Genomic DNA, 12,013 nt, shown 5'->3' with positions numbered 1-12,013 from the left:
TGCGACTGATCGCTTGACTGTCAATGGTCTAATATTGTTTTGATCAGTTCAGGCGATGCGATCCAAAAATGTAAAACAAAAGACGGAACGATGTCTTAATTGTAATTGTTCAACGACAACAGACCGTGACGCGACTATATCTTTGGACATAGATAAAAATTGGTGTAATACATATTGAACGTAAGCGGAAAACTTAAGGGATATATTGGTTTTAATTATAATCCAAATTTGATTACTAACTAACTACCATTCATTTAATCATGCTAAAACATCGGAAGTCGTAAAAATAAAACATGCTCGTCGTTTAGTTCAGGGAGTATCATTTAGTCCAACAGTTAAAAAAAAATAATTTCAAATAAGTACTAAGCAAATATATTTTAATTAATTTATAAAAAAAAGCTTATTGTAAACACAACATCAAATTTTATGAAGCTTGTCATTAGTCATTAGCTTTCAAAAAAAACGTCTCAATACCAGCGAATTCGTTGGAAAATTCTTCTTTCTAGCTAAATTATTTAAAAAAATACATAACATACATTTCAATCAATCAATACAAACCGAAAGCAAAATGGGGGGGGGGGGGGATTTTGCTTACGTCATACTGGAACGGCTCCTTAAAGCCGATAATAATTTAAACTAAACTAAGGTTCAAACTAATTGAAAAGATTTGATTTACGGTTTACAGTAACATATCCAACGTAACTTTATATGATACGACTTTTTACTTACCGGGGAGGCTTTTGCGGTCACATTAAGAGGCAGTGAGTCTAGTACGATGACTTTGATGAAGTCCATGACAGCCTGTCTAGCGGGATGCTGAGTGAGAGTGGCAGAGCTGCTGACCAGCACCACTTCCTTCTCAGAGCCTGGAGTTGACGCACCAGAGCTATCTCCGCTCTCGCACACGGCTGGAATATTTTTCAATGATATTTTTCCACACAAAAAGACATAAAACTTAATAATTTTATTACTAGAAATACAGATAAAATAGTTCAACTTTCTTTCAGGTTGGGCAAAGTTCAAACATCACTTATGGGGTATTGTGTTAAATGTTACAATAAATTACCTAGTGACATATTAAAACTAATTGAACGAAATTTTTTTTATTAAAATTACACTATGTAAACAAGCATATTACAATTTAGATGATATTCAAGATAAGAATGCTTGGAAATATGCCGCTCCTGCTCCATATAATAGGATAATAGGACAATCATAAAGCCTTCACAAACCCAATTGGTTGTTATTATTTTATTTATTTTAAATTTTATTATTATCTAACACGCTGTTTAATTCTTTTTATATATTTTTTTAAATTATTATCACCCATTAATGTATAATATTCTATGGTTTCAATATATTTAAATATGTGAGGAACATGTATACTAATACAATTATTGACCTGTATAGTAGTTTTATTCTTGGATTACATTGCCTTCACATAAAATTATTTAAGTAATGTGTACAATATTTGTATTAACTTAAAGAGTAAGTGTGGAGTTTCTTGCCTCATTCCTACCTTTTGGAAGGGGCAACTAGTACCATCTTTATTTTTTATTTATTTATTCATATGAAGATTCACAGCACAATACAAAAATACATGAATATATACATAACAACATGGGCCAATAATTAATTTAAAATAATTTTGTACCAGAGCTCTCCTTGCTGCCTCCACACTCCAGGCGAACATATCAATGTCCACCGTTGAGTAATTAAATTTGTTTGCTACCCTAACCATAAAGTTCCTCCCTCTATAATTTGTGTTTACTCTCGGCATGTGCAATATGTTCATAATTCTAAGTGTTTTGTTATATGTTCGAAGGCTTATTTTGCTTACTCTCTGCTATATTTTATTTAACGTTCAAAAGTGCCATTTAAGATGGTCTAATTAGAATAAATGATTTGATTTGTAGCTGTTAAATAATTCGAAACAGTACTCACGCATATGAATCTCATCAGAGGCGTTGGGGGGAAACAGAATAGAGGCGAGAGCGCTGAGCACCTCTGCTGTCATCATCAAGGTGACGAAGTCCGGTAAGGTGTTGTACAGGGAAAATAGTACCTGAAGTTAAATATGTATTATTAATATTATTAAAAGTTAAAACATTTGTGAGAAAAATATTACTGTGGCATCTACATTTGTTAAGTGGTTCGAAAAAAAAAGTTGCCAACACACGTCTAGAGTAGCGCACTTTAACATATATTTTGCTTTTTTTTTTATAGAACAGCGGGCAAACGGGCAGGAGGCTCACCTGATGTTAAGTGATACCGCCGCCCATGGACTTCTTTTACCATTTGAATGCCCAGCGTCGGGAAGTTATTATCAATAAAAATAGACAGTTGTTTGGCTAAAACTTTGTAGCGACACGATTTCTAGATCAGCCAATTAGACATTCGTTTCATTTTGCTTTTTTTCTCTATAAATAATTTATTTATTTATTTATAAATAATTATATAAAAGATCATAGGTATCGCCATAATTTACACAATGCATGAAAATAAAAATAACTACCTGTATAATACCAACAGGATGATCATTCAACCACTCGGGCAGCGACTCGCCATGTACCAGGGACCTAACAGTCGCCAGGAGTATGACAACGGCCTCCGGGCACAGGGTGATTCTCGCCGCCAGAGCAGCTGAAGACTGTCTTTGTGGGGCTGCAGCGCCCCAAGCCGCGGCCCATACCCGCTCAACCGATACGGTCTTGTCTGGACCAGTTTGACGCATCGGCTGTCCGAGGGTCAGGCCGAATAGAAGGTAATATAGCTCTGGTATTTGAAGGTGGAATAGGGATAGCCTGGAATATAAATACATGATACTGGACTGACTCTGATAAAGCATTGTATTCGAAATTGTAATTCTGAATTTTTTTGGCTTAAACAGTAAAAAATATTTTTCATTTGTGACTCAAAAATAAAAGTATATACAACGATTTAACATATAAAATCTACCTCTATCTATCTATTATAATAATATCTACCAGGCAAGCAGCGTGAATCCAGATGTATAAAGCAGGGGCGCGTGCAACCTGGGATGCGCGAGTGTAGCAGCGGGCAAGACCACGCCCGCCTGCCCTGTCCCGCACACTTCCGCGTGACGCACCCATCCACCCGTACTTAAGCCCTCTCTGAACCTGGTACAACGCCAAAATAAAATCATTAAATATGTTAACTTTATTGTTTTAAAAAGTAAAGACCACCCAAAAAGACAAGAGCTCTCAATAAATTGAGATATACAAACAATGTTTTATTGTACTACACACACAAATCAACTTGGCACCTGATTTTGCAATAATGACATTAGTTTAACTTCAGCGTTATATATCTCAATTATATATTTTTTTAAATTCTTTATTTAACAAAATATGTAATATAATCATAGTATGTTACATTAGACAACTGTTGTGGTTTTTATTGCTGTAATAGTGGTCTTATTTAGGAGCGCGACAAATGCATATAATAGTTTTTTTAATTTACAGTTTATGGTCTAAGATCCGGCTGCAGGATTAGTGCGCTCATCGGTTATTTGCTAAAAACCATTTTTTTATGTATATTTAGAATTAAGAGATCTACCAAGTTTTTAGTGAAATTATTCTGAATAGATTATTGGGAAAACCTTTCGTTCACTTGTTATTTAAATAAAATATCGTCTACATGACGGCAATTTACATCAAAATTAAAAAAAATCACGGGTGCCATTAATCACCTGGCCGCATTTCTTCGCAGCCAGGTTTCACGATTTCAATACATTTATAGTTGGTAGATATAAATTCTCCTAATTATATAATCTAAATATCTGATTGGGTAGACTATTTATTAGCGGTACCAATATCACAACGTTCTCTCGCCATATACGTTGATATGCAAATTGGGAGCTAATCTTAAATTCAGTTTAATTATTAGCTATAATCGTAATCAATTACCTTTGCATTATGGCACTTTGCTGCCCCTGTCCCGAGCACAAAATGACCAAAATCCTCAACGCCCACAGCACAGTTGTCGGATGAACATTCTCCTGCATAAAGCTTAAAAGCCAATCCATTCCCAGAACTCTGGAGATCTCCTCGCAGACGATCGTGTTCACTAAATTCCGATTCGTAAACAACAAAGTATGGAGCACGCACAAACATTTATTCCTCAATATTATGACTTCACCTTCGGACTCCTCAAAATCGTCAGTTATGGGTATATTCTGTTCTGTTTGCGTGGGTAACGGCAGGGTATAGGCCATAAATTGGCCGAGGCACAAGAGATCGCTGGGCCGCGGTTGGCCTCCCAGCAAAGCCGCGAGCAAATTGATCAGACAATTCTTTGTGCTTCCCACTTTGACATCGTTGACGATATACAGTAGTTTCGGTACGAGTTGCAACTCTCTCATTGTGCGTAAGTTGTGCGTTCTGTGAGCTGTTTCCGTTGCTAACTCTAGTAAATGCTCCAAGAGGGACTTTATTAGGCCACTGGGCGCGCCCAGCCATACGTCTAGATCGCATATCAAGTCCTGAAATTTGATAATACCCCCCTATATTTCTCTTAAGTTGATTCTTATAAAATGACATCATTAACTATTTATATATTCAAATTTTACTAAAACTGTCACTTTCACAGACCTTTTTAGCTTTTGACAGCCGATGTTTTTCGCAATTTGGAATATATTTTTTTATAGAACAGGGGGCAAACGGGCAGGAGGCTCACCTGATGTTAAGTGATACCGCCGCCCATGGACACTCTCAATGCCAGAGGGCTCGCGAGTGCGTTGCCGACCTTTTAAGAAGACTTTAGAGGCCTTTTATGGAAGAAGAGACGAAAGAGGTAGCCTTCGTCTGAATAATAAGTGCAAATGTTTTAAATATAATTCTACTGTACCACTCAATTCCAATTTAAGGTCTGGACCGATTTGAATGAATTTTATATGCGTTTGGGTTTTGCCCTGGATAGTTTAGATTCCTAAACCAGCCCAGCAGAAAACAGAAGGTAACTAATAGCATACAAATGGAAATAATTAAAAATAAAGAAATTTACCTGAAAAGCAGTCAAGTTCGGTATCGATGACGTTTCCTTCTGGCTGTCCACGGTGCCGACTAAGCCAAAAATAAGATGCAGAATATGTGAGTTGAGAAGCTGCTTCTTCTTTTTCAATAACATAGCCAATGTTTGGTATCCTTTCCGTCTGTCCATTTCTGCTTGGGCGGCCTTGTTCGAGCGAACGACGCAGACCAAAGCTTTGACACCAGCGTATAAGCATTCCACATCCTGAGCCATTGCTATGAGACCTAGTAGTACGGAACATCCGCCCACTGTGTCGATCTGCAAAATACGTGCAACATTGATATCATTACGTCCTCTAGTCTAAAATATTTCCCTCTACAAGGGTAAGGTATTATTCTTTATTACTTAAGATGTCAAATGGAACATGGTGTTAATGGTTGCAGCTCCTTACGAACGTTGCGGTAAAGAAAAACCATAGTTATTAAAGAGTGGCGGATAGTTTATTGCCAGTTCTTCTCTTTCGTTCTACGGCCTTGATTTGAGAACTGGCAGTAAATGTAAAAATAGAAGCATTCAATGTATATTTCTTTTATGACGTTCATAAGTGTACATTGTGTTACCAACATGAATAAACGATTTTTTTTATTTTTATTTTGAAGGGAGTTTTACTTAGCGCTAACTATGGCGTCACGACATAAGCGAAGTTATAGTTATATACATATATAACTTATTATATATATATATTAATAAGTAATAACTTATTATATATATATATATAACGTAAATTAGTTATAAATATAATTGCCTGCAAACTATATATATATATACATACAGGTAAAGGCAAAACATACACTCATATAAAGTACCAAATGTGTTAACGGTTCTAATTTTTAGGTCTGGGCCTCATATGTCTAAGATATGCCAGTTTCCTCACGATTACTTCTTGGAGCCAATGTTATATGCGGAACGGATAAAAGTCGCTGAAAAACTTACCATTATGGCCGCTGGTTTAGGACAAAACACTCTCACACCTAAATACCCCACAACGACCCCTCCCAGACACCTGGCGGGCCCCACCAAGTGGCCCGCAGAGTTATGCAAGACCCTTATAGGGGTTGCATTTTCATGGGACGACATTCCCAATTGCTTGGCAATCGCCTTATTATCATTCTTGCTGTACACTTTGCGAATCTTCGCGAGGGTCAATTGGGACAGCGCCCGAGCGTTTATCCCGAATATCACTTTCTCTTCGGCCACCAAAGGTCCTAACGGTTCCTGATTTGGGCCAGGAAGAACTGGCGCTTGCAATGTTCCCATGTAGTGCGGCCCCAACTGGTATATCACCGATATTGTTTGTGCGGGCAATACCTGTTGCGAAACGAGTGATTAATTAACTACAATGATTTCCAAAGTCCAAAGGTTTGTTAAATCAAGAATAAAACGCTTCATACATAGACGGAAATACACTTACATCCTCTAGGAGTAGTGCAGGTCCCTGTCTCCAGAGGAGCCTGGAATAACGCCTCCAATGGGGCGGAGTCCCCACAACGCAGTACACGCTGGAGGCCCCCGATAATGTGGCGGCCCCACCCCCCGGGTTAGCGCTTACGTAGTGTAACTTTCCCGAGTGCATATGTTGCCCTGGATACACAAATTTAATTGTTATAGTCAACTAATATTCACATACTAAGATGTTTACAAAGTCGAAGATCATTTATTCATATAGCTAACACAATGTAGTGTATATATGAACGTATGAAATATACATTACATTCTAATTTTACATTAACTGCCAGTACCCAAATCAAGGGCCTAGAACGAAAGAGAAGAACTGGCAATAAATATATATATTTATGCCGATAATAATATTGCCGAAATTGTCATACATTTTAGACAAAAGAGTTTGTAACATACACCGTAGATATAGTACTATGTATGATGTTTTATGTTGGTTAAATAGATCTTACTCAACTCGCTTTAAAAATACTAGAAATTTTAACAACAAATTGTGTTCAGTTTTTTGAAAATGCTTTAATCTAGGTAAATGACATACCATCAAGGTAGAGCGAGAAGGAAGAGTTCTTGAGTACGGCACGATTGAGAACAAGAGCTAGATGGCGCCACTGTCCCTCGTGCTGCAAGTCGGGGCACCACACACGGGCGCCACATTCGCCTACACCCTCCGGCTCCCATTCACCAACATCTACAACAAGTGTTTTCAATCTTCACTTGTGTTACGCTATCGTTGTGTGTATGAAATATTTTACAGTTAAATTAAATCTTTACATCGCACAAAACACCAAGAAGACTTGACAACATTCTTTAAATAAAAGAAATGTTCATGTAATCTAATTGAACAATATTTTTGTAACGGTTTCCCTTTATTTTTTAGCTTCTAGTTAAGTAAATAATGTTCAAATACATTACATGAAAATTACTTCTTCTTAAAGAATGTTGCCAGTCTTTTATTTTATTTTATTTTATTTATTTAAGTATTCCTACAGCTAATACATTAAACAATAACCAAACAATTACATTACACACAAAAGCCAAAACGGAATACACATATAAACAGAAACATAACATAACAGTTTTACAAAGCACAGAATCGAGATGGTAAATCAAAACATATATTCAACATGAAACAACAAACAAAGCCATTATTGGTAAAAGTTACCTGAATTTTTTAAAATATTTTTTTAAGAATTTTTTAGTTACATTAAATATATCGATTTGCTGGTAATTTATGTTGTAATCTGTAGGTATGCGATACATAACCGAGTTTCGTAAATAGTTGGTCTTAGAACGAGGAATCTCGAATAATTGGATTTGCCTTGTATTGGGTGATGAAGGGGTCTTAAATAGTAAAAGCGATAACAAGTCAGGGCAGTCAATAAAACCATTGCAAATAGCATGTAAAAATATAAGGTCGCATTGTTTACGTCTACATTCAAGGGATTCAATACCAAAGTACTTGCAGGAATCCAAGTAGCTACTAAACTTTTGGAAATCCTTAAAACTTAAAAACTTAAGGAACTTTTTTTGAATGTTTTCTATTGCTTCAATGTATTTCTTGTAACTGGGGGACCAAACAGTGCTTGCATATTCTAGTGTACTCCTAACAAAAGCAAAGTATAGACATTTTATACAATTTATGTTATTGAAAGATTTGCATACACGTTTGACGAAGCCAAGTTGTTTATATGCTTTTTCTGTCATATTATCTATATGATTAGAGAAACACATTTTATCATCTATTAGTATCCCCAAGTCTCTAACTAAATTCACTTCTTTAATTGTTGTATCTCTTAATTTATAACAAAATTGTATTTTCTTATGTTTGCGAGTAAAAGTAATTTTACTACATTTTCCAATATTCAAAGAAAGTTTATTTTTTCTGTAATAGTTTTCCAATCTACTAAGATCCTGCTGAAGCTGAACACAGTTATCCATAGATTTAATTTTTAGAAATATTTTTTTGTCGTCTGCAAACATGAGAAATTGTGAATACTTGAAACAACTTTTTATATCATATAGATAAGCGTTGAATAACAACGGACCCAGTATGGACCCTTGAGGTACACCAGATGTCACATTTATAAATGTGCTCTTATGCCCCCCCGTAACTACCGCCTGCCTTCTATTGGTTATATATGATTTGATCCACCTGTATAGATCTCCACGAATTCCTAGCGCTCATAACTTATGGAGGAGAATGACATGATCGACCCGATCGAAAGCTTTTTCGAAGTCCGTATAAATAGCATCTACTTGTTCTCTTTCGTCCATTCCCTTTAATATATACTCGGTAAAAACAGTCAGGTTGCTGACAGTTGACCGATTTTTCGTAAAACCATGCTGCTGTTGTGGTAGTTGTCTTAGGATAAGGGGACTTAACGTTTTACTAACTAATTTTTCAAATAATTTGCCAAATGAATTTAGAATCGAAATTGGTCGATAATGTTCTATTTTATTTCTAGATCCTTTTTTGTGGATTGGAACAATGTGGGCTTCTTTCCATTTGGATGGGAAACTACAAAATATATTAAGCGACTGATTAAATATATTTGTCAAAGGTTTTGCGAGTTGTCTATAGCATTTTTGTACAAAAATTGAAGGTATTCCATCGCTGCCTGAACCTCTATTAATATTTAAAAATTTCAACTCTCTACAGACTTCATCCTCAGTTAGTACTACTTTGTTGCATATGTCGTCAGATTCAGGAAGGTGTTGAAGATTGTAATTAACATCAGGGGCTTGGAAAACGCTTCTAAAAAACTTGTTGAACCCTTCGCAAGCTTCTGCTTCAGTGTAGTACACTTCATCTCCGAGAATCATTGTGCTGGGGTAGCCTGGGCTGCATTGGCGTTTATTTCTCAGATATGACCACAAAGCTTTGGGATCCTTACTCAAATTATTTTGGATACTCTTCTCAAACATATCTAAGCACTTTTTGGATACAAGTTTTTGCCTAGCGCGTAACAGCGAAAATTCATCGTAGTCTCTTGGATTCCTATAAGTTTTCCACCGTTTGTGAGCTTTTAATTTATCTTTTATTATATGAATCAAAGACCTTGAGTACCAAATAGGAAATTTACTTTTACTAATATTCCGGCTCTTAGGAACAGAACTTGAAATTATTTTATTTAAAATTACATAAAAATTATCTGTCACTTCATCAATAGTATCTCCAATTAAAACATTTACCCAATCAATATTCGACAACGCTTTATTAATATCCTCATAGTTAGCGCGACGAAAGTTATATTTTATTCGTGCTTTTGGGATGGTTTCACGTAAAACTAAGTCGGTAGCATCGATTTTTAAGCAAGGATGATATATGTCAGATTTTACTAGGGCCATATCAGTTTTTGAACAGTCGATGGAAACGTTACTTAAAATTAAATCTAAGACATTATTACTACTATTAGGCGACAAATTATGTTGTTTTAGGCCGGAAATATAAATTTCATTTAAAAACATTTCGGAAATATTTTGTATTTTAGAGGTTCCTTTTTTTAATAGAATGGGCCCCAAAGGCGTCCAATTAATATTTGAGAGGTTAAAGTCACCGGCTATTATAAAGTTATCGTTTAAATTTGTGTCTATTATGCGGCTATACGAGGAAATAAACGTTTCAAGTCTTTCAGCCTGCATAGAATCTGGAGGTATGTAGACAAGGCCGATGTGGAGATTGCGCCGGCTATTGACTGCCAATGAATTATGGGGTATAGTTATCCAGAGTGTTTCAACATTATTGCAGTTCCACTCAGGCCTTTCATATGCTTTCAATTGACAAGATACATAGATGAGTAGCCCTCCCCCTATATTTTTACCGGAAGTTTCTTTCGTTCTGTCACGTCGAAACAACTGGTACCCATCACTGCACAGTTCATTGTCATAAAAACTGCTATTAAGCCATGACTCGGTTAACAAAATAATATCAAAAGTACAAGTAAGAAGATTTTGATAAAATTCATTTGTTTTTGTACGCAAGCCACGAACGTTTTGATAAAAAAAGGTTAAACTTTTGTCAACCATTGGAATATATAGAGATTGTACTAACTTTAATGTAGACTTTTAATAGAAATTTGTTATTTGGCTTTGTTATTACGCTGTTAAAACTATATTTTAATGACCAATTCAATCCAAGTCGAAATGAATAATTTAAGTAATCTACAAAACTAATAGTGAATTTATACACCGTTAATATCATAACAAAATATTGGTTCATATGGAACCAGGAAATCTCGTCTAGTAATTTTAAGAAGCAAAAACAAAGGAAGTAGTTTAAGTCTACCATGAAATACATAACAACTCTCAAATAGTACATACGAATAATACATAGTAGTAGGTTTAACGAACTATTTTTGCCAAATCCCGTTCGCAATTTATGGTTATAGCAGGGGACTCTTCGTTTCGGCGTAAAAAAATTCCACAGTTACGAACCCATACGTATTTAAAACCTTTATCGATTGCCAGCGCTTTCGCCTCCTTAAGAAGATGCTTATTATCTGGGGTCAAATGCTCATTTACGTAGAATCTTTTCGAGTCTCCTGACATCCCTATATCAGATGTATGGATTCCCCGTTTTTTACGTAGGCCAGATAATATTTTGTCTTTTACTTCGCGTGTCTTCAAGCGCACCACGATTGTTTTTGATTTGCCAGGCATAGATTGCTTCGGCTGTACACGATTGGCGAATTCAATATCGCCCGGTTGCAAATCCACATCAGCATGTTTTGCGATTTTTTGTATTAGTGAGCGTGTCGACTCGTTACTAGTTTGAGGTAAACCTACAATCTCTAAATTATTCATCCGGTTCCACTGTTGCTGCTTCCCGATTTGAGATTTTAGTTCACCTACCATGGCATTGCAATTCAAAAGATCATTCTTAAGTAGACTCAATTCCTCCCTCAGAGATTTTGTCTCTTCGACGTATGGAATAATGAAAGACTTGATTTCTTCTCGCAACTCCACAATAAGAGAAGCTTTTAGAGTTTCAATCAGTTTATTCTGTATATAACCTAGTTTAGTGTCGATTGCCTGGTTTATTCCCTCTGTAATTACCTTCTGCAAGTCATCCCTTGACAAGTGCTTGTCGCTTTGTCCTAAATCCTTTTTATGACGCCGCGTGGAGGCTTGCTGCTTTTCAGGCGATGCATCAGGGCAGCGCAGTCCTCTTCGCATACAAGGTGGGCATATCCAAGTATCACTCGATTCCTCCATTGTAAGTCCTGTACATTTACTGTGGCAACCTCTAAAGCACTGTTTGCATTGTATCTGCGTGCTTACGTCTAGGTCTTTAGAGCATGCAATGCATTTAAGCATTTTAACTAATAGTTTATTCTTTTTTCTTTATTATATATGGAAGAAAAATAAAAAAAATAAAAAAATGTAATGCAAGTTTAACAATATGTGTATGTGTTCTCGTCGCTCGGAATCGAACTGGCCTCTGTTACACACTGCGATAAGAGCTTCATGCACAGAGCCACGACGTCCGTGACGGCACAGCTGAATA

General features: G+C 36.1%; 1 protein-coding gene across 9 annotated transcripts in view; it reads right to left on the bottom strand.

The window, feature by feature from the left end:
* LOC110993991 (WD repeat and FYVE domain-containing protein 3) overlaps positions 1-12,013 on the bottom strand; it is a 48,890-nt gene that overhangs the window by 21,196 nt on the left and 15,681 nt on the right. For 5 of the 9 annotated variants that reach the window (XM_022260447.2, XM_022260448.2, XM_022260452.2 and 2 more), the window contains 9 exons: positions 7,046-7,195; positions 6,464-6,633; positions 5,986-6,360; positions 5,026-5,310; positions 3,930-4,525; positions 2,988-3,140; positions 2,516-2,804; positions 1,945-2,065; positions 730-908 (listed from right to left, as the gene is read on the bottom strand). In XM_022260447.2, coding sequence (XP_022116139.2) covers positions 730-908; positions 1,945-2,065; positions 2,516-2,804; positions 2,988-3,140; positions 3,930-4,525; positions 5,026-5,310; positions 5,986-6,360; positions 6,464-6,633; positions 7,046-7,195 — 2,318 coding nt within the window. The remainder of the gene's footprint in view (positions 1-729; positions 909-1,944; positions 2,066-2,515; positions 2,805-2,987; positions 3,141-3,929; positions 4,526-5,025; positions 5,311-5,985; positions 6,361-6,463; positions 6,634-7,045; positions 7,196-12,013) is intronic. The other 4 variants (XM_022260450.2, XM_022260453.2, XM_045629913.1 and 1 more) reach the window with 1 other exon arrangement.

The sequence above is a fragment of the Pieris rapae genome, chromosome 10 (assembly GCF_905147795.1).
Source record: "Pieris rapae chromosome 10, ilPieRapa1.1, whole genome shotgun sequence".
Taxonomy (NCBI): domain Eukaryota; kingdom Metazoa; phylum Arthropoda; class Insecta; order Lepidoptera; family Pieridae; genus Pieris; species Pieris rapae.
The sequence above is the reverse complement of the archived record's forward strand: the minus strand, read 5'-3'. Positions and strand labels throughout refer to the sequence as shown.